Source organism: Varroa destructor, unplaced genomic scaffold (genome assembly GCF_002443255.2).
Source record: "Varroa destructor unplaced genomic scaffold, Vdes_3.0 BEIS01000001.1, whole genome shotgun sequence".
NCBI lineage: Eukaryota > Metazoa > Arthropoda > Arachnida > Mesostigmata > Varroidae > Varroa > Varroa destructor.
Genome location: NW_019211454.1, coordinates 59,018,901 through 59,045,406, shown reverse-complemented (window position 1 = coordinate 59,045,406; position 26,506 = coordinate 59,018,901). Strand labels below are relative to the sequence as shown.

The window sequence follows — 26,506 nt, the reverse complement described above, 5'->3', positions numbered from 1 at the left end:
GTATTTTGCCGCCGCTGTCGATGTTAGCTGGAATGAGCAGAACATGCACGCTCAGGGAAACCAACTCGGCCTCCGGGGGGTTGCGGGGACTCTGCTAATGGTGTGCACGTATGTCTGATTGAGATACGACTCTAGAAAAACGAAGCACATACCTCTCCTCTTTGCCTCCTGTTGGCTCCTTTTTATCGCAACGCAGGGCAGGCAGTGACCAGGCCGCGACCGATTGCGGCTTCTGCTGTTACCGTTGCGAAGCATCTGAAGGAGCCTGTTGAGGATGCGCAAGAGAGGAAGTCGCCCGAGAGCGAGCGCATATTGTCACAGATCAAAGATGCTATTCTTCTGTCACCCTAAACAGCCGACAATGCGTATTCAGGCAGTGAGAAGAAAAACGACAAAGGAGATGCTACCTTCACGAAACTCCACGGTTTCCACGGGCGCTGAAGAATTGTGAGAGTGTCAAGGATGTTCGCTTTCCTCCTCTGTTCTGCAGCGGCAGACAGAATCAAACGGAGAAAGCACGAAGCTAGGAACTGGGCACAGACGGACTCTTTTCCGGACGACTATTTCAGCAAGCGTTCTAAGGAAGACCTAGAAAACTAGACGCGTCTAAAAATCTGTCCGTATGAAAAGTTTTAGTCGACTGCTTCAAGCATCGTCGTCTCCTGCTAAACGTTGTCCTCTATTTCTGTTACTGCGAATGGAATCGTTGTTGGACACCCCGAGCTCTACCGAACCGGGTTGCTAGATCGGGGCAGGCAATGATGAGTATGTTAAAAGTCACTTTGCAGCTTTTTTCACCGCTTTCAAAAGCGAAACGTCGTCGCCGCTGCGGCCACTACCCACCATCGGTCGGTTGCATACCGAGTCGTCGGCAGATGACTCGACTCGTTGTTGTCATCGTCTGGAACCCATGTCTGAACGCTGAGAGGTCGGCGTGCAAATTTCCTCATTTTCGAACCTCTAGCTGCCTAGTTGAGTGGTTTGCAGCGTGGCCATGTTGCCGCCCGAGTTATTCTCGTTTGCTGCAGAAGCTACAGCGGCCACGGCTGCCAGCTTCTGTGGCTACGTTTCTGAAGGGTGGCTTGCTCTCGGTTGGCGGCTCTCAGTGATCCCAGTGATTTCTTCGCTCCTTTCCTTCGTTGCTGCTGCTGCTCCCGGCTCCTTAGCATAATCACTGTTAGGAAGGAGGCTGTGCTGCTTAGGCACGCTGCCATGCTCGCACGACGCACAGGCAAGCAAACAGGCTCATAGGGTCGATATTCTCCGCAGACGGGGCAACGTTTGGGGGCCATCGGAAGCGCATCGAGAAGCCATCGGGGCCACCCGATCTGCTTGGCCTCCCGCCGACTGATTTGATAATAGCGCCCAAGTCGAGTTTGCCGACTGCCCCTTTCCCCGTTTTCTATGTCTCCCCCTGCCAACGCACCCCCGCTACGACCCTACCACACAGTGAGAGTATGCGTTCTTTTTCACGACACACAGATAGACAGACCGGGTAGACTCCGGAATGGAGGAATCGAGGAATGGGGGTGTTTGAGGGAAGTAGACGCGCTAGAGATCCGTAGGCCCTTGGGAGCCGGCGGAAAAATAGATTATACGTATCACACTCACTTATTCTACCAGCAGTAGGCAGTGGAGTCTACCAGTGGCAGCCAGCCCTGCTAGCCTCCCCCTCCTCTGCACCCCAACATTGTAGACCCCTAAGCCCTCTCTTAGACTCTAGGACACCAGGGCGACTCCAGCACTGCTGCTGTGACTGCTGCTGTCCATGTTAGTGGTGCCGCCACCGCCCGAATTCGAGTCACTCGCCCAATTCAATTTAACACTGCACTGAATCTGCTAGCTGACTGAATTTTCACTTGCGTCGCCACTCGCCGGCAGATCGGCCAGCCAGCTAGCACCCCTATTTCTGAGGCAAGAGTGCTCTTGTTTTGCGATCGTTGCGATCTAGTTTTGCAGTCTTCTTCGTGGTCCTAGTAGTGATAGCGGTAGTAGTAGAAGAGGACGAAAATTCCTGTGCGCGGAAGTGTCATTGTTGCCATTGACTTTCTCCTTAGTGAAGAAGGAAAAAGACAGACCGCCGCTGAGAGCTGTGTCGCTGTGCCCCTTTCTTACCCCACCTCCTCCCAACCCATCGCTTCACCAACGTCGAATTGTACAAGGCACGCACGCCGAGGAGCATGGGGTAGCTTTGAACAGGGACGAGATGGCGTTACCGTATCAGGTAGATTTCCAGAGCCGGCAGAAGAGTTACAAGGCACTAACGTAGAGGGCAAGTCTGAGCAGGTCGAAAGCTCTTGACCGTAGCTCATGCGGGGCAAGTGCACCTGGTATTTTACCCGTATGAGGGCGCGGTACGGAACAGTAGGATGGTGCAAAGTGGCTCGGGGGCCACGACTGAATGAAGAAGGTATAAAGTCGTTTTATCTCCGACGGCAAGAAGCTTGCCGGATTGTGCGCTGCCGCTACCACTTCTTCGGTTCTTCCTTTGCAGCTGCTACTGCTGCCGTTTCTGCCTGCTATTAGCGGCTGTTCGTTCTTCCGGCCCTCCGACTTTCTCCGGGTTCCCTCTGTCTGCCCAGCTCAGGAGAGTCAGAAAAGATTTTGCTTTTTCGCTTTCTGCCCGTTTGCTGCTTCCATTTCTTACCTGCCGATATCGTACTCTTTGGCGCAAAATGCCGCTTCCGTCTGCTCCAACGGAGGAAGGAGAGGCTTCCACCACTGACGCTACTCACATCGTTACCTTCCGCGTCTATGAGTAGGTGGGCTTGACCGAAAGAGTAGGCAGGTTCTTTACAACTGAGCAAACCTGTCTGCTGTTACTTCGCCATAGATTATCTTACCTTGGCTTGATCAAATAGCTTTTTCAGGCGAGGCACAGCGAACAGGATGGAAGCTCACTACTACCAGTAGCAAGTGTTGCTCGCTTGTTGTTTTTTTTTTTTCATTAACTAAGAATACGATTGAATTTCTAAACGACATCCGATTCTTGTCTGTAACCAATCGCTTCGTCGTATACATTTTTTGGCTAGTTTATGTAAATACGCACGTAAGATCGCTGCGAGTCCATAAGGCGACAACAGAGTTACATATCGGTATAGCGAGAACTGCGCCGTAACGCCCACTTCATTGTCTATATATGTGTCTGTATGTATGTGTGTGTAATGTATGTATGTGCGCGTGTGTAATTTGTGAAATTGCTTTCAAAGTATTTATTAATCGAGGCTCTTTCCCCCCGACGGAGGCTGTGGAGTCAACCTCGTCCGCCTACCCAGCACCCATGAGGGTGCTGGTATTTTGCACTTTTTTATGGCTTCCTAGAACGGGAGCACTTGTTGGGCTGGGCTGAGCTGAGTCAAACCGTCATAGGGCGCGCTACCTGTTTGCCGGTAACAGTGAGCTAAGCCAGGATGCTCTGATTCTGATTGGGTTGCTGCATGAACATACCAATATACAGTAGTTAGATCAGTGAGTGTAAATTACTAAGAGGAGACACAGACAGACAAACATATGTCAGCAAACCTAAATTGACAGCGGGTCAGCAAGTTGACACTTCTCGATCACTTCCGGTGGCCTCAAAAGATGTGGGGGAAAGCGTGCATAGTAGAAAAGAGCAGTAACCTGCGACGTTACTTGAAGGGCTGCTAGTGGAGTTTGTTTGGGATTCGCTGTGGGCTTACTCTGTGGCTTCTGTATGGTGTGTATTAGTAACGAGACATGGTGGCACGATGTGCGCCAACAACGCAGGAATAACAGAGCCGGATGCACTGTGCGACTGTGATCTCCGCTGCATTCGACACCGAAGCAAGCGAATAAAATAGCAGCAGCAGCAGCAGCAGCAAGCAAGGCCGTTCGCTGGTCGTCAGTGGGGGCACCTGTTGAGTTCGTAGTGTTTGTTTCAATGAAATATTCATTATAGCTTATAACCAAACCGTACAGGAATGTAGACACATTCACGTATGGCGACGCCATCGCATGTACTATATCGCAAGACCCCTTGGTCATCTCCCGTCATTGGTCCTCTTGTCTGTGCTTCATTCTCACTTAGTAATCTTATATGAGTAGTCCCGGCAAGGGCTTACGCAGTTTGCGTAGCCCCGTGGTCTGCGATGCAAGCTTGTAGTTGTTCATTTTGCCCGCATGCTCGCCCACATCAGAAGGGCGTGTTTACCCTTCTCAGCGTTCGCTAGAACTGGATGGATGTAGTTAATTGGACGTTATGGTTCTACTCCGGCTAGCAGAAAAAATTGCGACACATTCGTTGAAGTGTAAAATGCATACGAGTTATTTGTTATTTCACAAGCTATATATGAGGTAGTAAAGAACAGAAGAATAACAGAGGCTGAAACGCGAATTTCGATACTTTACGGCTCTGTATCTTTGGCAAATTGTGTTCATAGCAGGGAAGTGCCGGTTCAGTAATGTCTACCGGAGTTTAGGCGCACATACGATATCGTTGATTGGCGCGCGTTCCTATGCGCCAGCAGTAGAGTATACAACAGCTATACTGAACGGCGTTGAGAACGCCGTGGTGGCGACCGTGACAGTGATGCGAAGAGAGTCATGGGTGGGAGGCTAGCAGTGGCTAACGGGGTTTGGGGTCGAGGGCTGATTGGTAGACCTCATTACGGATGATTAATGGATGATTAGTAGCAGACGATGGCAAAAGAGACCACGAAGATGGTTCGTCGTAGGAATGGGAGATGTGTGATGGCGGTGGTATACTGGTGATGAGTCCTGGACTGCTGCTGCTGCTGCTGCTGCTGCTGTCGTTGAGTAGCAGTTGGTTATGGAGTCGCACGGTTAGAAAAGTGCGGTGACGATAGAAGAGAAGTGACGGGCAACATTGTTGGGCGAACGATCATGGTGGGATGCCATAGTAAATACACGCCCGGTGAACTTCCCCATTAATGGAACCGTACCGAATACCCGAGGGCGAACGATGGGCATGACGACAAACTATGCGTCGAAATAGAAGCAGTAGAAGCAGGGACTGAAGTCATGGGCCAACTGACTTCAAGCCTACGATACGCTAACAGGCAAAGTATGAGAGAAAATACAAAATAGGCAGAGCCAGCCCTGAATAGACGAGAGTTGAACAACGAAGAGGTCAACCTAGTAAAATGGACCCAATGTACCGGGATATCGGCGGTAGGATGGTTGGGAAGGGTCGAGGTAGGCGGTGCTGGTACGAACAACAACAAGGCTGGGTTGAAGCACAGAGGCTAGTAGAGCCAACGTAACACTCTGACGAAACAACAGAGTGATGATTTAGTCAGTAAACGAGTGTTAATGGCATCAAACAATGTACGTTCGCATTGCTCAAATGAACAGGCTCGTCGTCTGCTCCCTCTGAACGGGGCTCCTTTTGCAACAATGCCAGGCCGCGTTGGCCTTCGCTATGAACGAGCGCGAATCGGATCTGTGTGTCTGTGGTCAGAGAATGCGTGCTGGTGTCAAATCGTAGCTCTTTTGCTGTTGCTACTGCTGCACTCTATTCTACTGGAAATGCATAGCTCTCTGCAGACGTAAAACTGGAAACTCGTTAGCAGGGCATTTCTTCATTTTGACGGATGACTTAAATGATTACCCCAGGCTAGGCAAACCTGCTCTTGTTGGAGGTCTTATGCATTCCTAAAATATCGAAACCCACGAGACTGCGTCGAAACCAACGAGCGTGTAACTTTGAGAAGCATAGTTTGTCATTTGATGTACAGTGGAACGTTGCTATCTTTTAATCAACGATTGTGAATTGGTTCGGCTTTATGCATATGTGTAACTAATTCATTGCTTGCCTGGCAATCATATTTCACGTACAAGATGGTTCATTATTACACGGCACGATCTGCCACTGAACAGTGAGTCCTACTGTGTGCCCCTGCTTTTCCTGCTGTTTCAGCGCTATCAGCGTTCATTCGTGAGGGCGCCAACTATACAGGAAAGATCGTTCAAACGGCGGGTTCCAACATTTTCGACTTTAGCTGCTGCTACGCCGCTTCTGTGTCGACTGATAGACTGTAATGGTTTTCAAATGGGTGTACACTCTCCACGTTGGGATTTCACCCTTCCGCACTCCTCCATCACTTCATGAGTGTCGTCGCTATTCGAGTTCGAGGGGTTGTTGAGGATAGGGGGGTGAAGGGCCAAGGGGTGAACTAAGACCCATGAACAGGAGGGGCAGATAGGGGCTCTTTTACAACCCTTTTCCGCTGTATGAGAAAACACGCCGTTGTCTGCGCTATTAGTTCGCTCAGCTTTTCTCCGTAGACCCTCGACTTTGAAGCAGTGCAAGGCGAGAGATGCAAGTGAGCGTAGCTTGCATATAAGGAAATAACTTCAGCACGAAAATCCGAAAAAAGGAAGACGTTGTAGAGAAAGATTTTTTTTGCGTTGCTTGAGTAAGCAACAGTCTATAATATCAAACATGGAAGCTCAATGTGCAGCTTGACTTACGCAATAAGTAATAAGGATTGCCTAATCTACTACGATTTAAGCAGAAAGCTATCGCAGCAAGCGCTGAAACAACGACTTATGAAAGCAGGGTAAAAAGCATAAGGCTGTTGGATTTCGTTGTCCAAGGTTTAAGTGTGGCTTTTGAAAACAGCTCGCTCGGCCAGTGGCCGCTTTGTTTACAATAGTCCTCAAATGGAGACAACCCTCGCCACTCGGGCAATCGAATTGAAGGCAACAATTAATCGAATTAGTCGGAGCTTTAGTGGAAGGAGATTTATGGTAAGGTTATAGCTAGGACAAGGCAGAAGTCAGTGTAAGGGTGAATGCCGTCGTGTCCTGAAGTAGAGAGAAATACAGACCATAAGGTGGGGCAACGGGGTTGGGTAAAGCTATTTAGGAAGCACTTGGCTTGTTTTGTTGTTGTTGCCTTCTCTATCGTTCGCTGGTTAACTTCTTGGCCACGAGCTAAATTAGCTTAACTTCCATTGCCTAAGCCTGTGTCGTGTGTGGTCTGTGTCATTGAAATGCGTCCACCCACTTACCAGTGTTGCCAGTCGGTAACAATACAAGGATGTTGCTATGTTCCTGGGTTTCACGCCGCAAGACCACCAATTGGCCAACTAGTCGCCAGTGAACCTCCATTTCCCACTGTAATCCCACAGGTCTGGGGCTTCTAGTACAATATTAAGGGCCGTCATCTCGTTTCGAGCTAGCCACACGTACAATAGTATATAAATAGTGTAGCATATATGTTATATATCCACTCGCATAGGATAGAAACGCGCTTTATTTTCTGATGAGCCACCCGCATTCCTCGCAGAGGAGACGCTCCTCGAGAGCGCAAACTTGCGCTCTTCCACATCTTCCTTGATGTCGCTGTCCTTTGAGAAATTCACATCAACCGCGCACCGCACAGCAATAATACAATGATTCTGCCAAGCCACCATCAACAGAACGGGCCGAACTGGCATTATCAGCAGCGTCGCTATCCAGCTGTCGCCGCCGCCGCCGCCGCTGAATAACTATCAGCGATGGCATTCCGCAGTCTGCTGGTTTAGCCACAGACCGACAAGTGAGGTCCTATAAGTGGACAACACGCTTCCAGTCTAGCCGTTTCGCGTTCTGTCCCCATTATTTTTGTGCATGGCTAAGTACTGACTTCATAGAGAATGCTCATCGTGATTGGCTTGCAGCAGTCTTGCAGTCTCCGGTCGCTGTCAGCCTCCAAGGGGCGTCTGCGTCAAACATGCATGCCATGTTGAAGAAGCGTAGAAGGAGGTTGCGCAAAGGGGCCGGGGTTGAACTAGGGGGCGGAAAGAGGGAAAGCTTTTAACGCGAATTAACTTGAACGCTGACTTGTGGGCTCTTCGGCTTACTTGCTGTCCACGTTTCAACGGAACTCTTCGTCAGGGATTGGAGTAGGGAAATGGTGTTTGTCTGCGTGCAAGTTAACCGTTAGTCGGTCCGTTGGGGGTGCGCCTTTGGGCTTAAATGCATGCTGCTGCATTTTAAGCAAATCTGCTCCCTCATCTTTGCCCAAATCTGAACTACGCGGGGCGCTAACTGTCCCTCACTTTCTTGCAACCCCCATGCTGTTTGGCCACTCGACCGGCCTGCAGGCCCGACGACGGCTTGTGGGGCTTGCACTCGATTTAAGGCACTTCACACAAGTGGCAGTGGTGCCCCCGCAGCCTCCGCCACGCTTATCCAGCCGGTTTTCTCAATCCTCGATCGGCCAACGCTGCCACTGTGGTTGCCTTCGTAATGTGTCGTTGTATATGCGCTAATTTCGATTTAGCTGAATACGTATAATCCCTTTAGGTCTCTGGCTGATCTCTCCTGCTTCGTTGTTACGTCGCTTAGTCAGAGTAAGTGGTAGCGTATCGTAGTAACATCCGGCGTAAGCTCAGCGTAAAAAAAGAACCTTTGCTCCTGAGTGTCGCCATTACCGGTCGACGTTGCTGTTGGAAAAAGTAGTCATTGTCCGGTCTCCTAGCGAGCGATCTTGAAGACGAGGCATAGTAGGGGGTTAATATGGGGAGAGGGGGGGGGGGGGATTGGGGACGACAGGGCCATGGCGAAAGTCTGGCGACCTGCTGAGCAGCCGATATTAGGTTGTCATTGATGTTCGATGGCGCCAGCGGTTCTGAGCGGAGAGCAGATGCTCCCGTTCGTTTTCCGCTATGGTAACGGATGGCTGGGCAAATGCCAGATCCGGAGTATGGCGCGCTTGTTTCGGTAACAGCCTCCGTCCTCTATCCATCTCGTTCTCACATCTCCCTGTTCCTCCTTCATTCCTTCCACTATCCCCCACTCAGTCCAAGCAGATCTTGTAGACTGGCCAAGACGACGGCAATGTGGGGGATGTCTGCGCAGTAGCTACTGCCACAGCAGCCGCCATAGCAGCGGCAGCAGTCTGGTACTGTGCTGCTTTTGCCTCTAGCCGAACAAATCCAGCAGCAACGGTAGTGGAGAGTCTTGCTTAGCCTTACTTGGCCTGAGTTGTCTGTCGACAGTCAAGTATCGGGCCAGCTGATGCCGCAACTCAAATCGGTCGTCGTCGTGAAACGGGGGATAAGGCACTACCTACTACTATTCTATGAAGATAAGATCGCTTGCCATGCAGGGACCAACCATCCAAGAACCGACTACGAACCGACCACTGTTGAGATTGCTGCAAGCTACGGAAATAAATACCGAAATACCTAGATGCCGCGGATGACCCTGCATGGGTCAGTCGTTTCAAGTCAAACCAAGTGAAGACCCTCATAACAAGCCGAATTCAGGCCAGCCAGTGCACTATGAATGAGCCAGCATAGATGTCTGGGTGGCCTTATGCGTAGTGCCATACTGTCCAGCCGTTTGAAATAGTGCAACTATACAGTCTGAACTACTGTTGTGCTGTATTCGTACTAGCGGCACTGCGGACGGCGCACAGCATGTGACGCTATCTTTCTTTGCGAGCTTTGATTTCTTTCGTATTTTTGTCGGACAGCCGGTGAGAACGGTCCTATTGTAGTTCGCCGTGGAGTTGCTAGCAACGGCCATTACTATTACTAGTACCAGCGTCAGTAAAAGACGGTCGCTAGTTGCTTGCCCCTCAGTGTCTCTGATCTCTCGGTGTCGCTAGATCTCGTCGCCGAATCGGCAAGCCAGGAAGAGCCGCAGTGCGGAATTAGCATACGAATAGAAAAATTAATCGAAACTTCAGCCGACTTTTCGTTAAAGAAAGAAGTGGCGCGCCTTTAGACCTCTTTGCTTCCTCGCCCGTCCTTTTCTCCCACATGCGCTTTTGCCGCTGCCGGTTTAAGCAGCAGCGCTGAAAAGTGCGATGCACCGAGGAAGGCGCGGTCGGGTTCGTCTGAGCTTGAGTCAAACGTCAAGCAGCAAGGAACTGGAGCAGTCTAGAGCTTCTAAGGGGCTACGGTCTAGAATAGGCAGTCCGAACGACTAGCATTGCCCTCATTGGAGTCAGCCAGGCTATCGCAACGCGGCCGCCGTCACTGCTGCTGCTGTCTGCCTGTCCTTCTTTAGGGTTGTGCGTCCTGCTCTTTTCAATCCGGATCGCCTTCTCCTTCGGCTAGTACTGTGCTTCTACGCTGTTCAGGCTCGTGGCTGTTCAGACGCTGTTCGCTTTCAGATTCGCCTTCTTCGTACGCGTTCCCGTCTGCCCTGGCCATCCGGCTATTCTCTGAGCGACTTTGCATTTCGCGTCCCTTGGGGTTTGTGCCATTGGGAGCCATGAAAAAGGGAGAACAGGAGGAGTGGGATATTCGATGATGGGTCGAAAGGGGCAGTTGGGCCTCAGGCTAGCGGAGTCATCTTGGCAGAGTGGTAAGGAGGTCTCTTGCTGTTTCTTTTTACTTTTTTCGTTGTTGCTACTGGTACTACCGTCGCTTATGGCTGCTGCCTGCTGCCACTTCTTTGCCATTTCCTTGTACCTACGATCAGCCCCAAAATCCAAGATGCCTTCTCTCTTTCCCCGGTTCCAGTCAGCGTCTCTGCTGGCTAGGCGCACTCACTAACACACCTTCACGTCAGCTGATCATCCACCTACAACTGATGTCCGAACAGCGAAGGCGATAAATAGGGCTACTTTTGCAGTGGCAGCAGTCATTCCCGTTCGTTTACTACACTCAAATGCATCAGGTGCAGAAGGATCACTAGGCAAACCGAAGGCGAACGCTAGAGAAGACTGGAGTGCATTTCTGCTCTTCTGCGTACTCCAGTGTGACTAATAATTTGTATCACATTTCTTAGTGTTTTTTCCAGTGGTAGTTGGGCTCTTCACGGTTAACGTTTGATTTTCTCATCTCTGCTTCTATTAGTCTAAGAATGTCGTAGAAGGTTTGCATGTTTAGGCCAACACTTCAAACGGATTAACCCTTAGCGATTTTAGCAGCCATTTATTGCTGATACGAATGCTGTTTTATGACGACCACATGAATATATGGGGCTAGTTTAATATGCTAGGCCGCTCGTTCTGATAGTACAGGACGCAAGCGTACAAAAAACAACGCGCGTCGTGATTTTTGTGCTTATGGCTCGCATCAATCTGTTGTGCATCCCGAACATTTCTTTTGAATGGTATTACTTATATACCATAATATAAATTGGTGTGGCGTTCTGTGCTAGTCGTCGCCAGAATGCTATAGCTAACCGAGTCAATGAACTCGGAGTGCGGAAATTGCGGAGCGTTTACGTGAACACTTTCGAAACAATTGCCTGCTGCTACTGATTGGGTAGACTTCAGTCGACCCATGCCACAATATAATGAAACTCGCAAAGCTCGACTTGCCACTTCACGCAGTCGGTTTCTGCTGCCGCCGCCGCCGCCTCTACCATCGCCTCACCGGCATTTGCCGACTCGGCGCTTCTCGCCTATTTGCCTAGGTCATCGATGCTTGGCGAGCTCGATTGCTCAGCAGCGTAAGCAGTGAGTGCTTCGCCCCGCTATCGGCTGGCTTTCGAAGGAGGCTGGTAGCTTGGCAACTATAGCTGATGATGTTACGAAGGCGGTAGGAAAAACTATAAATGGATGAAGTCGGATGCCGTATAAATGTCAAAAATAAAAGCTTTACTGTAGTTGAATACCATTAGGTTTTTTCTAGCACAATTAGTGATACTATAGTTGTGATTATTGGGCTTACAACCGTCATAGGCAAAATACAGAACAAAATCAGTTGCGAGCATTTTCTCATAACACTAATAACAACTTCTATTTGTGTCCTTAAATTCAGCTCGTGCATTTAACCAGCGTGGATATCATTACAATATCTGCGCGTAAAAATTGCTTCCGACAAACTACAGGCGCTATTATCCGTGCGGGAGAATATCGGCACTAGGGCGTTTCAGACCTCAAAAAACGTAGTTGATGGTTACAATCAAGGCAACGCAATCGTAGGCGCATGCCTATCTATAGCTGCCGCAAAAGGATCATAGTGAAAGCCTCTTATTCCAACATTGCAACGCGGGCTTCGTTGCTTTCTCTTTAATTCTAGTTAGACTTTTTTCTCTTAAAGATAGGAAATTTTGAGCACTATAAAGCTAAAAAAGTATACGCAATTGCCACATATACATAGACCTAGCTCTTCTGCATCTGCAAACAACCAATAGTGATCGCAGTACTTTTCGAATTTATAGAAGGTACTTTGTCGTCGTTCTCTCCGTCACTGTTATTACTGTTAGTAGCGTGCGTCACGCCACGAGTTCAAAGTTCTCTCGCTATTTTTTTGCTTCCCTGAGAATCTAAGTGAAATAGAAACAAAGAGGACAAATTCATTGGCGAAGTACAGCGGATAGAGATGGATCCGGCTCGACGAGTCCTGTCGACCTCATTGGATCCTCGTATTTGAAGATACGGCATGAAGCCGACATCGACGACGTGGTAATGAAACAACCCTGCCGGCAAAGGTTAGGGGAGGTACAAGTGGTGCAAGAGCTTTTTGCATGTAAATGTACAGAGCGCGGCAGCCGTGCACGCTCTTTCACTCTTTCGATATTGATGCTATTTCTATATGACTTTTAAGCATCAACCCTTTAACCGTTAGGCATCGCCCGCCTCTCGTCACCTTTCCTTGTTCGCCTTCATAGCTCCGCAGCCAAAGGTCGCAAGCGTTGTTTTTGGATTACTACAGCTTTACCCTTGCCGACGAGCGTCTGCCGTTTCAGCGGCGACAATTTCGCTCCTGAAGCTTCTCACCTCGAACACGTGTCCTCTTTCTCTTCGTTTTCGTGTGTCTTTCTAACTATTAGTAAATCCTTGGTATTCCTCCCTGTCCCGTATCAACTTCACTCTTTCGCGCGCAGTCCCTCATCGGCGTGTTGGTACATCAGGCTCAATGCGAAGTCGCTCCTCACCCACGTGGTGTCAACGCACGGCATTACAGCTGATTGGCTTCTATCAGTATTGCTAGGATACGTAAGCCCGCAGCGAAGTGCGCTGGCTTAAGCAAATTGTAGGTAGTACAACGTGTTGAACAGGTCGCTTGTTGCTGCTGGCGTTATGATAGACAATGAAGTATGATTTTCGTGGATAGTCTTAGCGTTGTCGTGGCTCCAAAGCTACGGCTGTGTATCGTCCGAGTGTACTGGAAAAGGCCAAGCAACATAATAGATATTATATATACATATATATATATATATATAGGGAGAAGCAGGGAAAGCTACTATCCTAATGGAACACGAAGTGATTAGGAAAACGATTTGTGGTATAGGACAGCAAAGGACATAGCTCGAGAGCGAAAGATGGCAAGTCCACTTATTCATTAATCACCACCAGCATTGCTACGATTGTCGCTGGCCACTGAGACGATGTTTATCGTAGGCGATGTGTATGATTATAGCATTAAACAGTTAGATAAGAATAGTACTTTTACTGGTAGCTAGTACTATTAATCTTCTTATTGCTCTCTCACTTACACACATTGACAGTGCTATGTAGTACAATTTGTTTGTTACTGCTACTGCTACTGTTGTTTTTCTTCTCGATCTTCTTGTTAAATTTACCCGAAATGCATGACTATTTATGATATTAGATAAATAATATGATGCCAGTTACTCGTTTTAGCCCTAGCGTATTTACTGATATTCAACTGCTCTCACTGCGTCTCTCTCAGCGTCTCTCCCTTCGTATATCTGACGTCTAGCTATCGCGTTCTAGCAATGCCAGCCCGGGCCGATTGTGTGTAACGATTGCCAGTGGTAAACCCAAATTCTTCTGGAGGACCAACCAGTTTGGTTTCGACTATCTTCAATCCCACTGGCTCGTTCGTGTGTTTTCTTCATTTTTGACAGGCTATGGCCTTATCATAGTATCTGATGGGAATTGTAACACATGTACCTTCTTCTCTAGCTGCATCCACTATCCACGACAGTCCTATAACGTACAACTCATTTCCCCATACGGACATATGCACATACCTCTTACGCAGCAAATTACCAAAGGCGTCCAGCCCCGTATGCGCGCCACTCTCAAACCGCGTGAGGCGTGGGAATAAATCGCGCATTCGAAACATCACGCGCGATGGTGATGTCCGACTGACTCAATGAATGATCTTCACGTTTGTTTGTGCATCTGCTTCTGAAGAATGTTATTCTGTCTAGGAGGATGGCAGTGTGGGATTCTTTTACTAGTTATGGTAATCCGTCAATGGCGATACGTTTTAATCAGCCAATGTTCGGGAACGAATGAAAAACCTAATCATCAAAAATGTTGGTCAAAGTAATTAATTAATAGAGTTTTGTTTTCTTCTGACGATACTGCACTACGACCGCTTAACTTTTCTAAACTCTCGTTATCACAAACATTACGAGAGGTACTATTTGACCCTATTTTTTCTGCCTTGACGTCTATTATACGTTCTGTGAATGAATTCGTCGTGCTCTGTTGGGACAGCGTCTGTATGTTACAAAACTCATCGGGCCGGTAATACCAGGGCGATTACATCGACTCAGTCTAGACCGCCCTCTGTTCGGCCCAAGCTTAAATGAATTGTTGAAGGCGGTAACGACGAGAATGGTAGCTATGAGAAATGCCTCTCATATTTTATCGACCGTCCGCTTTTGAAACGTTTGAACAATTTTTATTTCACGATCCTCCGTCTACCTAACGGCATCCTTTTTCTCATTCTCGTACCGATAAGGTCCTACTGTTACATATATCGGTACCTAAGTGAAGCTTTTTTCTTCTAAGACTATCTAAACGTACACAGATATTTTGAGGAGATTTTTTACATGTGCCATTTCTAACAATTATGTCTGTTTAATATTGCCACCATCCACGATGATTACAGGTACGATTCGGAGCCTAAAATGTTCACTAGTCATTTCTGAAAGATTGATTTTTTAACCTGTACATAATTTTTTAATAGTAACGACGCGTCAAGTGGTATCGATAAATAACGACTAGGGTGTCGCTAAAATACTATGTAACCAAAAGGATTACAGCCGAATTCAATTTCGGGCTGATAGCAGGCAGACAAAAAAGGTTTCTAAAATACAACAGCTTAAAATGGCTAAAAAGCCCAACGGGTGCAACGACGCGCAAAACGTTTTAAAACGACCAAAAATTCCTTTTTGAGCCAATTTAATAATTTAATAATAAGTCTTTTAAATCTCAGGTCTGATAAGAATATTCTGCTTCATGAGGATCTTCCTCGGATTTATTAGGACCTGCATGGAAGTCGCAATGACGTTACTAGGGTTTCGTTCACCTAAAGAAAAATAGAGCTATAGCTCATTTTCGTCTTAAATTGAGAGAGCAACAAATACTTTTTTCATCTGTTGTTTTGTGCCAAACATGGCGGATGAACGAACGGCCGTTACGACAAACATCCCGCCAGAGTTGGTTCCAATTTAGATAGCGTACTTTGCATATATATATATATATATATACAATGGTAAATATTACGATCTATGTACCAATTGACGGCTACGCTGAATAGCGGCGGTGACAACAGCAGCAAGCAGATTAGCTGTCAGACAAAACGACGAAATCAAAACCCCAGTTGGAGAGACGTTATGATTTTACACCCCCTGAATGAAAATGGTGATGGCTGTAACTCCTGTTGATGACGATCATGGCAGCGGTAGTCGAGAAACTGAGCCAGAGAAATTACACCAGGCAATGTGCATGCGGAGCGAAATAACCTCAGCGACGCGCACGTTACAAACAATTATAGCAAGTCGTCCACAATTGTCCAACAGGAATGGTCAGACGGGATTGCTATATCATCGTCTGCGAACAGGCATCGTTCCTATTTGTAACGAGTGATGCGAGCCCGATGAGGCCAAGTAAATGGGAAGTATCCCTGAAGGATCTTTTTGCTGCCGTATCCTAGCGCCTTATGAGTCATTTATTTTTTGCTTTCCTAGTACATCAGGATCAAAGTGACTTGTTTAATTGGACCTGCTCTTCTCTAAGCTTCGATTACTTCCTTTCCTGTTGATTCTTTGAAGAATTTCACCGCCCATCATCTAATTCAGCTTTGTGGTTAAGCCACATTAGTATGTTAAGAGGCTATGTAATTTCCTAGTAGTATTCTTATGGTCACACGTACACACACGGCTGGATATACCTTCCTGGGTCAGCGCAACCATTTCTAGCTCTGGTTTGATACGGCCTTATTCAATGGCTAACGACAGCTAAAGTAGACACGTTCAGGTCCGTTCCGTCGCTCCTCGGTAATACTGGATTCTCCTTCAAACTTTGCCTTTTGCCTGCCTTCAACATACAAAAGGAACATTTATGTACTGTTGTTACCGTTTCATCATGTTTATCTGCACTGTTGGTATATAAAGTCACCCCAAGAGACGTCTGTTCAAGAATATTTTACCCACCAACAATATTGACAAGCCTTAAGTTGATTGACGATGCAGAATCTCATGCAGAAAATAACGCGCTAGAATTAATTTGTCAAACAGAAACTGTCAAAGGTAACAACTACGATTTCTGCACATATATCTTAGTAATCGTTTTTCTACTGCAAATTGTTTCGTTTTTCCCGTCGTTACAGCTAACAAACTCGTATTGTATATAATCGTGTTCTTAGTCATGCGTGTATGTGTATACCTCACTCACGTGGAATATCCACAACGTTTTTGGATAAGGACAGTGCAGACCACCACACTCTCAAGACAGACTGTGTGCGTGGCGGTCAACCACCTCACCCCAGGTTTCTTTCTTCACGAACGCGGTCGGTTCGCAAGAGCAACTGACTGAGAAACACGATGGCAGATGAGCCGAGGAACCGATAGCGAAGTGGCGCTGGTTCGGGGATAGCTGCTTGGGGGCAAATTACGGGGCGGAGGAAAAGGGCATAGGCTCAAATGACTCCTTTTTTCCGAAAGCGGCGGTAAGTGGAAGGGTCTTTCTTTTAGAGGAGTCCGTGTTGTTGGCGGCCTAAAGGCGCCAACGATGTGCTGCTTCTGCTGTTAGCGGCTGGCGGATGGCGCCGTTCACTGACCGCCAGCGCAACGTGTCCACGAACAGCGTGCTTGGTCCTTGTGGTGGTAGACGCCGCTTGTTTCGTTGTTGAACCCAGAAACTGCTGCACGGTGGGCTACCTAGCGCCTGTTTACTCTGCCAGTTAGTGAGCGAGTTGAGACGAGCAGGCCACGGCGCCGACAGCAGCAAGAAATTGGCGAGGGTGAGGGTGGCTGAATACCCTCTCTCCGCGGGCCTTCAAGTTCGTGGCCAGGCAAGCAGGCCGCCATCCAGTGTGTATCGCTGAGGGTGTATCGCCGCTGTTTGAATAACACGAGAGTGGAGAACACAAGCCGGCACCGGCAACCATATAGCGCTGTGGTCCGTATGGCCGATCGCAGGCCATAGTGGCAGGAATGGAGAGACTGCCGTAACAGCAAGGGACTACTCAGGCCATCGCGAACTTGCAGATTCAACAGCAACCGTTAAGTGCGCCAATGTAGGAGCGTGCCAACAACAGTATTGACTGACTCTATAAGGGAGCCGTGGCAGCCATTCGACCCTTTGAAGAGCTTTTGGAAATGGCGCCTCGCCGCTAAGATTTGCTCTTTACCCACTGGAGGGCACCGCTTACTGGGGTGCATTTTTTCCGCGAGGCGCCGTGGCTACCAATGAAAATAGCGCCAATTTTCGAATGCGCTGACGGTCTCAAAATGTGGACATCGTTATTTTCTTTATCAGATATTCAGTGTTCTGGTGTATGAATATGCCAAAAACACTATGCATAAATGCAAATCACGATTTACAGAGTACGACTTATTACATTAAGCGAGTTGTCATTATGAGATTTATTGTTGTTTTCAGCGAAGCCCTCAATAGGCGGAAGCAAAAGACTGATTTTACAAAATGTGACATATTTTTTAGGGGGTTATCTATTATTTAAATATTGTAGTCGCATTAATGTCATGATTCTATAGCAGCTCGAAAAAATATTACTTAAGCCAACTGGAACCGAAGTTAACAAGTAAGCTTAAGGTATTGAAGGCCAAATATTAAGAGTACCTATTGTTTTTCCTTTTCAGGTGACGATTTGCGTAACATGATGAGCACTATGCATACAAGGATAGGAGGCCTACCCGTAGAGATTCCTAGTTAGAGTCGTTTTTAACATTGATTTTTAAGTTTGAAGTTAAACTTGAAAATCTCGATCGCTAGTGACATAAGAAGATGATCAATTTACACTTATTTGATTTTTGTTGTCTGATGTTAGCAACAGCGAAGACAGAAGCATGCACCCTTATAGCGCGCCCGTTGGTTTTGCTGAGAACGCTAACGATGTCCTAGTGATGTCGTGGTGGGTACAGCGTTGAACCTGAGGGACCTTTGAACTTGAATCCGAGTGTGAATACACTTTGTTTCGTGCTGGAGGCTAGTTGTCTGACGAAATGGCGGTATCGGACATAGAATTTGAAGCATTCACATTTAGAACGCTAGCGACAGAGAAATAATACCGGGCAAAAATCGAATCTGTTTATGTATCCTGGGGAACAAAAGTTGATGTTGACGCTACAAGCCATGGCAAAGCAGATGCGCATTATGTGTTGGACAGAGTGGCTATCGCGTTTTTATTATGTCGATTTAAAGGTGTATCTTATTTGCTGAGTGATCTGCCACTCGATAATGGCGAACTTAGCTCCAATAGGCGCCGCTAAGGTTATTCAACTTAGCAGCTGCCTGCTTGACGCGAATAGTGTCTCGGCACTCACCAAGCCGTTGCTAAACGGTAAGTTACCAAATACATGATCGGCAGATCAGTTCTACAAACGGACGGGGCTACTACTAGGGCGACAAACGGAGAGGGCAAAAAGTCATCTTCTTACATGTATATGTTCTCTACATGCTATAAGTATTCGTTGTTTGCAATCACGTGCTATGCGTTTCGAAAGGGAGTAAAACATGTCGCTGTAGCAATCAATGATTCTATTACTGATTCTCTGAATTCTAAGCGAGTGTCGTTTTAGTGTCAGCTCGATGGAGTAAATCTCATAAGCAGACGACGTAGGGCCATCGAGTGTAGTTATTCAATAACTAATTCACACAGGTGGGAACATGTGGAGGCGGACTAAATATGCCACAGCTCACATGTCTGTGTCCTTATAACGTCTCTGTAACAGGAAGTCGTGGTTTGCAGTAGTCACGGATAGATCTATATAATATGATGCGATAATTAAAAATACAGGTTTAACAAGAATCTATGCTTGTTTTTTTCAATTGATTCTCTCTAGGGTACGCAATTTTAAAAACAAAAAATATATCACTTCAACGACAGCCATTAACAACAGCGTAGACAAGCTTTCGCGCAGCTGCTGGTAAGTGTACGTAGCGTGTGAATATATATATGCATCGACATGTAGCAACATATATCACGTCCTATCATAAAAGGTATCAGTCATCATAAACGGTTTGCTTCACGGTCTTTGGCAGTCCGACGGTTAAGCGGCCAAGCGACCAAAAGACAAGACTTCATTTTAGTCGTTTTCCATCTCCCCCAAAGCACACCCTGCTTCCTTTATCATGTATGAGCCATCGGTTCTAGAGATATTGCCGTCCTTTTGAGTTGAAAGCAGATGGGAGCTTGTGCTTCCTAGATTCAGGGCCGCATCTACGAATCCCCAGACCTGAAGGCATATATGGAGGGAGAGTTAGATGAGCTGCCATATTTCATATTTTGTCGCTCAACAGTTCCAGACAGGCACAAGCGGACCCGGTGCAGCCAGAGCGTGCCCAGGTGTAGGGTCAGGCGATAGGTCAGCAGTATGGAAGTATGAAGAAACCAGTGAGAGTGTAATAGGATGGATCGCGCATGGGATTAACGGGCCGGTGGGGGGTTCTGTAGTAGGGGGAGGAAGAGTACAGACGAACGTAGCGGCAAGCACCTCTTGCTTTGCTCTGACTCAGCCAGCCTCCGTCGACATCCATTGGCTGGCGCCTAATCCACTCACAACGCTGTGGCATGTTGTGGCACGGTTGTCCTCACCAGCGTAAGTGGACAAACATGCATACTGAAACGGGAGAATACATAGTAATCGCCGACGATGCACCGAGCATGTCATCCGGTCGGGCCTTTACACGTATTATATAAAAGACGTTTCGAAATCTATGCTGACCTCAAAGGCGAGTACTCTGTCTACTTTATCAGATAAAGAGATAGGTGCATATATGTGTGCACTGAGAAACTGAAAATCGTAGCACCCCTGGTTAGTGTTGGAAGCTGTTACTACACATAAGGTATCATTTTCCGTAACATTCAAAGACAGATGAATCTGGTTCATGTAAGGAGCTAAGAGAAAGCGCCCCGTGATAACGAAACATCTCTCGTCACGATAACTTAACAACGAGACACTCAATGAACACTTGCGGAAAAATTTACTCGTGAAATAAAAGTTCGTAAAAGAAAGAGGGACAGAACAGCGAGGTGATTATAGTGCACGCCAGTATGTATACGGCACTAATAGGGAAAAAAGCTAGGGTGGCTCGATAACAATGTGCGTATGCTATGGATGGAGAGACTAAGGCGAGGCCACGGTAGCTTGCTTGCAGAGCTGACGGTGGGGGAATGCTCGTTGAGAAGTTCGGGGGGGGGGGGGGGCGATGGGGGGGAGACCTGGATAGACAAGATGCGAGCTGAGAAGTAAGTACGGCGTAGGGAGATAGGCCGTAGTATTGGTCGTGGTGGCGACGGTTTCTACTCCCTACCCCCCCCCCCCTCCGCTCCCTCTGTTCACTCTCATGCTGCAGTGATGAAATATGCCGATCTCGTTGTCATAACATATTTACATGGTTAGATCTGCTCAACGAAATGACGGCCGGGGGTCGAGAAAGGCGGCCCGAATACACAAGGTGTGCTGCGATTAAAGCGGTGTATGGGTGTAGAGGCGCAGACAGACAAGAATCACGGCTGCAACGACAAAAACATCGACATGGAACTATATTTGCCTACGCTGCGGTGTTAAACTAGCCCGCCGGACTGAGTTCGGCTTTGTGACTGGTGCCTGATACATCGGTCGTCTAAAGCTAGCCAGAGTCGCGATTCTGTTTAAGGTGTCTCAAATGTTGATTAATAGCGACACACATGCATATGGCCGCATATAGGTAAACGCCATTGCCAGTGGTGAAGCTAGCAATAGTGGTGTTAGAAGATTAGAACTAAATAGAGGAGAAAAAGGAAGATAGAGATTCAAGCGCGAAGGTCAGCTAAATCAACCGCAGAGAAAAAAGAACACCGCCTTAACTCAACATCGAAAATTGCGGCTGAACCGGATCCGCCCTTTGCAAGGGCGTTTATATTTGTCGATGGCAGGAGATTGTAATAGGCGATACTGTTCGGAAAGAAAACCGCTGCCTGTTTGCTATCACATATAAAGATGTTTAAATGGCGGATTGTACATGCAAAAAAGGAACGCAACGTGTTTTTTTTCAGCAACCTATCGTACCTGCACTAGGTGAACGTAGCACACGATTACGCCTCAGAAACAGGCATCCATTCATTTGTCTTATTAAGTTATTATGTTTTGTCTCAATATAAATATTCACTCATATCTTGTGTCTTGATTATATATGCTTCCTACACTATGCAGAATAACAAAATGGACTCCTAAATCTTGTTATTACATTTTGTTCGACCTTTCTTCACCTCGTATATTGCGCATTAAGGTGTACTCAGATATAATAAGGACTACAAATTTACCAGGCTTAAGTAAAGCAAACAGAAAATTTTCTATCTTTTTTTATTTCGTTGTGTTGTCCGAGTGCGTAGATGTAGTCTAATTCTGTATGTTTGCTCGATTTGGGTACCCGCATGAGCGAACCTCACCCAGCTATCGTACTTTACGGAAATTAAAGTCTTATCTCCTTCCCGAAGATTACGAACGAAGTCAATATTATGAAAGAAAAAGCCGCTGACCCGGTTGCCGGAGTTTCGTCTCCGTCGACACCCAGCCTTTGTGTTACTGTTCTAATCGACTATTTCCATGTTTTCGTCTCTATTGAAGGTAACGGCCGATTAAGACGACAGACAGCGCGCAAGTAAAGGTTAGCCGGGGGCATAGGCTTCCGCCAAAAGTTTTTAACAGTCAGCCGACCGACAACACCTTTCATGCACAAGAATCACTGACTTGTTAAAATCTATGCGATACTCGGTGCGAAGAAATAATATTAGAACTGTTTTTATGTCAGTCTTGTAGTCATCGCTTGGGCACGAAGGTCTAGGGTAACCAAGCGGCCGAAAAGCTGTCCTGCAACGAAAATTAATTTTGACTTTTCTTCCTTCTGCCGCCCCAACAACGCCCTTTGCCTATGACCGTTTCCCAACCGTCTCCTCTCTCTTAGACTTCAGTCGAATGTCAGTTTTCTTGGTGCTTCGTTGTTGTTTTCTTCCACCCGTCAGTTCCGCGGCTAGCAGGAGTCGAGCAGGCCCAAGCAGCCGTTAACTGACCTTTTCTTTGCTTCGGCCAAGCCACCATATCGGCCTCGTTCGTTCCTTTAGCCTGCCGGATTTCAACACTGGTGGCCAGCAGGCTGCAGAGTGCGTCAGAGTATAGTAGTGGTCAGCTAAGTTAAGCGTGGAAGGGGGCAGCGCAACTTGGGTACAGAAGTCAGGAGACGAGGTGGGTCTTCTTTACTAAGCGGTCTTTACTGCCTGCCTGTCAGAATGGCTGGGTCTGCGGCCTGATATTAAAGGAAGTGTGATTAACATTACCGAGATGGCGAGCCCTTCAGGAATTCCTTTAATTAAATACTCGCCAAAGCCGAATCCTCGTGGGCGACGAATGGGCACTTGGGAACTTTCTCTCGTACTTTTCTCATCTTTCTCTCCTTCTTCTCTATCCACATCAGGTTCGCAGGTGGTAATGGAAAAGGGACATCAGGACACTCGGCTAGCTGGCGCTCTCTAAGAAGGAGTCTTGCGTCGGTAAAGTTCAGTCCGTGATGGCAGTAGCAGCGACGGCGGCGGTCGCGGCTATGAACGGCGTGAAGCCTACATGCAGCTTCCGAGTCAGCTCGACGCGAAGTTATGCTGGACAGACGTTGACATTCGTTTCTTATACCTAGTTTTTGCGCGCCTCTTTGGTGACTATCCCCCGCTGCCTCTAACGATATGACGTTTTTCTTTGAGAAGACTTCCTGCTCGCTCACGCTATCGACCTAGATATATTGGTTTACACATTGGGGCAGGGTGAAACATAAAAGAGAGAGAAAGAGACGACGACAAGCGATACGCGAAATGGCTGCTGTGTTTAACTTTCAAATTACGTAGAGGCTCGTGAATTTCGGATTGCGCTTCTTCTCTACGGACTGCCCTTTGACCCCCCTTGTTCGTTTTTAGCTTTCTAAGATCACGGCGGGGACTCTCGTACCGCAAAGACCGCGGTGACGACAACGACAGGAGTTCATGTTGTGAGGGTGGTGACAGTGAGCAAATGTTTAAAGTGCTCCCCGTTTTTGGATCCCGGATTCGCCGAATCAAATGATCCCCCTATACACTGTACTGTTAGGTGAGCGCGGGCTCGGTTTCGCTCAAGTGGCAGTTTGCCCAGCACCCACTAGTAAAAGGCAGTAGAAATGAACGCGTGTTTGCTTCCGAACCAAATCAGTGGCCGGCAACGAGCGAGATCAGCCGATCTCACCGAAAACGGCCCGAAGATTTTGTGTACAAAGGAGCTAACCGTATTGGAGACTCGTTGGACCCGTCTCGACTGCGTCTCGGCTTCCGTTACCAGCTTCAGTCGCTCGAGATGGTGACGGCACCGATGCCAGTGGTACCGCCGAGAGTTGCTCGGACGATGGGCGGCAGCAAGTTCTTTCGGAGGAGGCAAGCCTATCTGAAATAAGCCACAAGGGAGCCATCAAGCTCGCGTCATCCTTGTACATACATTCACACTAGCATAGCATAGCTGCAGCTATTGCAGCGCCCGTTGCAGCTTTTGTTGGTTTGTCGGTTTACGCGTACTCGATTGCATTACATACTATGCAGCCGTAGCAGTACATTGAATAAATGTGTTGTGCTAGCCGTGTGGTAGAGAAGCTTCGGCTCACACTCGCCGATAGTAGCAAAGGCTATAGCGAGTGAACGGCAAGGCACATCCAGATAGACGGCAGGACAAACCAGTGAACCGCTGTGGAGACTCACTTGAGAAAATGCTGGCCGGGCTTGCTGGCTACGTCCCTGTTTGCGGCTGCCTCTCGTGAAGCTGCTTCCAGTCTGGGGGGTTTTCCTCTTGTTTTCGGCACTCGGCGCGTCAAGCGGATGTCGGCCGTGGTCGTCTCCGACTTCTCTCCGGCTGGAGGGATTTTATGTAGAGCTTTGTTTTTTGAATGTTTCGCTTTGATAGCGCGAGTCGACCGGGCCAGCGAAGCTAGGCAACGAGCCCTTTTGTTCTCCAGGGCGCAGGATTCCCGGGTAGCGCAAAGTACCTTGGAGACTGGCGTTCACGCTTCGAAGGCGCACACTTCTTCGCGCTACTTGCGCTCTGGCAGCAGTAGTGGTGGTTATGCGTATTTGCATGGAAGCGTATACGAGTTTGTCTGCCTATGTCTGTGGGTAAATGTATATGAACGTATCTGCGCGTTTACTCTCTACAAAGCGACGACACGATGCAATGACAAGATGGTGGGACCGTCGCCGCCACCGCTTATGAAAGCGGCATCTTTTAGCACCAAAAACTGGCGATTCGGCAGATAGCTGCCGCAATACAATTGTCACCCGTAGCTTTTTGGCGATAGCTAAAGGTTTTATATGAAATATTGCCATCCTGATGGTTGACATGATTTCTTGTTTTTCCCAGCTTGGAAACAAGTGCACTAGGGTTTACTTGTTCGTATTTTCGCTATCCATTCACATCTAAGCCCAAAAGAGAAAATTTTGGCTACTACTATAACATGTATATAGGAGTTGTGTACGCGAGTGATTTAATTGAAACTCTGATATAGAATAAACAGCCAGGTGACGGCGGCTTTGCCACTAAAATAATATTGATGCTGGCCAGCCGCTTCGCTCCATAAGAATATTTGGCTCAATCGAAACTAGAATCCAAAGTGAGTTGCTCGGGATACCAGCCGAGGCCATATTGCATAGGGGAGTTACCGCCGATGGAGGTGGCCGTTGGCTATGCGAGCCCTACTATATTTAACCCAAACTGGTCTGCTGAAGAAGTTCCGATAACAGGATTTGATTCGAGACCCAATGCAAGGCGGCGGCTGAGGCCGCCTACGATTGCCAAGTGGTAAGCCCAGCCCGTAAACACTATACCTTACAGCATTCTGTAGAGTTACTATATGCCGATCGACACAGGGTGCTGTGTAAGCGGCCACGAGTAATACGCACAGTAATTCAGGACGGAGGCAACATCGGGACCAGTAGGAGTAGCAATAATCATAGAGAACGTCGATCGTGAGAGAGGGATCTCGTGTGGCCAAACGGAGGTGATTGGTTCCTTATGACGGTCGGCTAGTGTTTAGCCGGCATCGGCCGCTGCTTACGGTGGGAAATTTAGGAAGAGGCCTTCGCTTATTCCATATGTTTACTTGAAAGAATGGGGAATGACGGGGTGGGGAGAGGCAGCCCCCTTTCTCGCAGCGGGCAAACAGCGGTCTCACACAGACTTGCCACCAGTCTGCTTGTTTCCTTGATGCGCGCATACCGAGCAGTACACGCAGGGCTGAGCAGTTAGGCCACTCGGATAAGAGCTGCCTTCTCACCGAGCACTTCTGTCGGAAAAAAGGAGTTGGTCAGACTATAGAACGAGAAACAGGGAGGTGGAAAAGGGCATATTTTGGGAATGGCTCATATGGCAGGCGGAACGTTCCGGTTTGGGACTGATCGGACCAGTGTGCGTGTATGTGGCAAGTCGGTCACGCCACCGCCGCACGCTACCTGGCCATCGTGTTTATCAATACTGAGCAATAACACAAGCAAGCAACGGTGTACCGGCTCGTTGCCTGGTTGGCATACGAACCAGGCCATATACATCCCTTTGGCGTGCATTTCTCTAACATATCCGCATGCAGCGCAGCCAGCTACACAGACGCGTGTAGGACACACCCGTGGTCGAGTTGAACAACATCAGTTGGAGATCATTCTCCTTCTGCACACTCCTTTTCCTGCTTCTGAGAAGACCAATCTTGCTTATTGCTTGCTTGTATCTTGGCCTCGCCGCGCCTACTATCGTCGGGAAGGCGACCAACTATGTGAATTCAGCAATGGACCCATTCGAGCGTCAAGTGTCGATCGTGTCGTTGTGGTCCCGTGAAAGGACCGGAGAGGGTCATCGAGGCTGCCCGTGGCATTGCGATCGAGGATCTCTCGATACATTTGGCGGCCGTTGTGTGATTCGAACGTTTTTCCCATTTTGAGACTCTTTTGCAAATGTCCTTCAAGCATCAAAGTTGCACGTTAACCGTTTTGTCCCTCGGGCACTTATGGACGAGTTGGTGGAGGGTTTGAATGCGGGAGACACAGAAATAGAGAGGGGAAGCAGTACAAGCCGCTTCTTGAAGAAAAGGCTGGTAACGCAGAAAGCGATCAACTGAACGAAATCACATTGGAACTTACATTGCATTGAATTGTCG

At 47.9% G+C, this 26,506-nt stretch overlaps 1 protein-coding gene across 3 annotated transcripts in view; it reads left to right on the top strand.

The window, feature by feature from the left end:
- The window catches only part of exd (PBX homeobox extradenticle), a 316,119-nt gene that overhangs the window by 204,525 nt on the left and 85,088 nt on the right, over positions 1-26,506 (top strand). For 2 of the 3 annotated variants that reach the window (XM_086977975.1, XM_086977976.1), the window contains one exon: positions 17,962-18,030. The exons of the other annotated variant lie outside the window; for it this stretch is intronic. In XM_086977975.1, the coding sequence (XP_086834101.1) occupies positions 17,962-18,030 (69 nt within the window). The remainder of the gene's footprint in view (positions 1-17,961; positions 18,031-26,506) is intronic. 3 annotated transcript variants of the gene reach the window in all.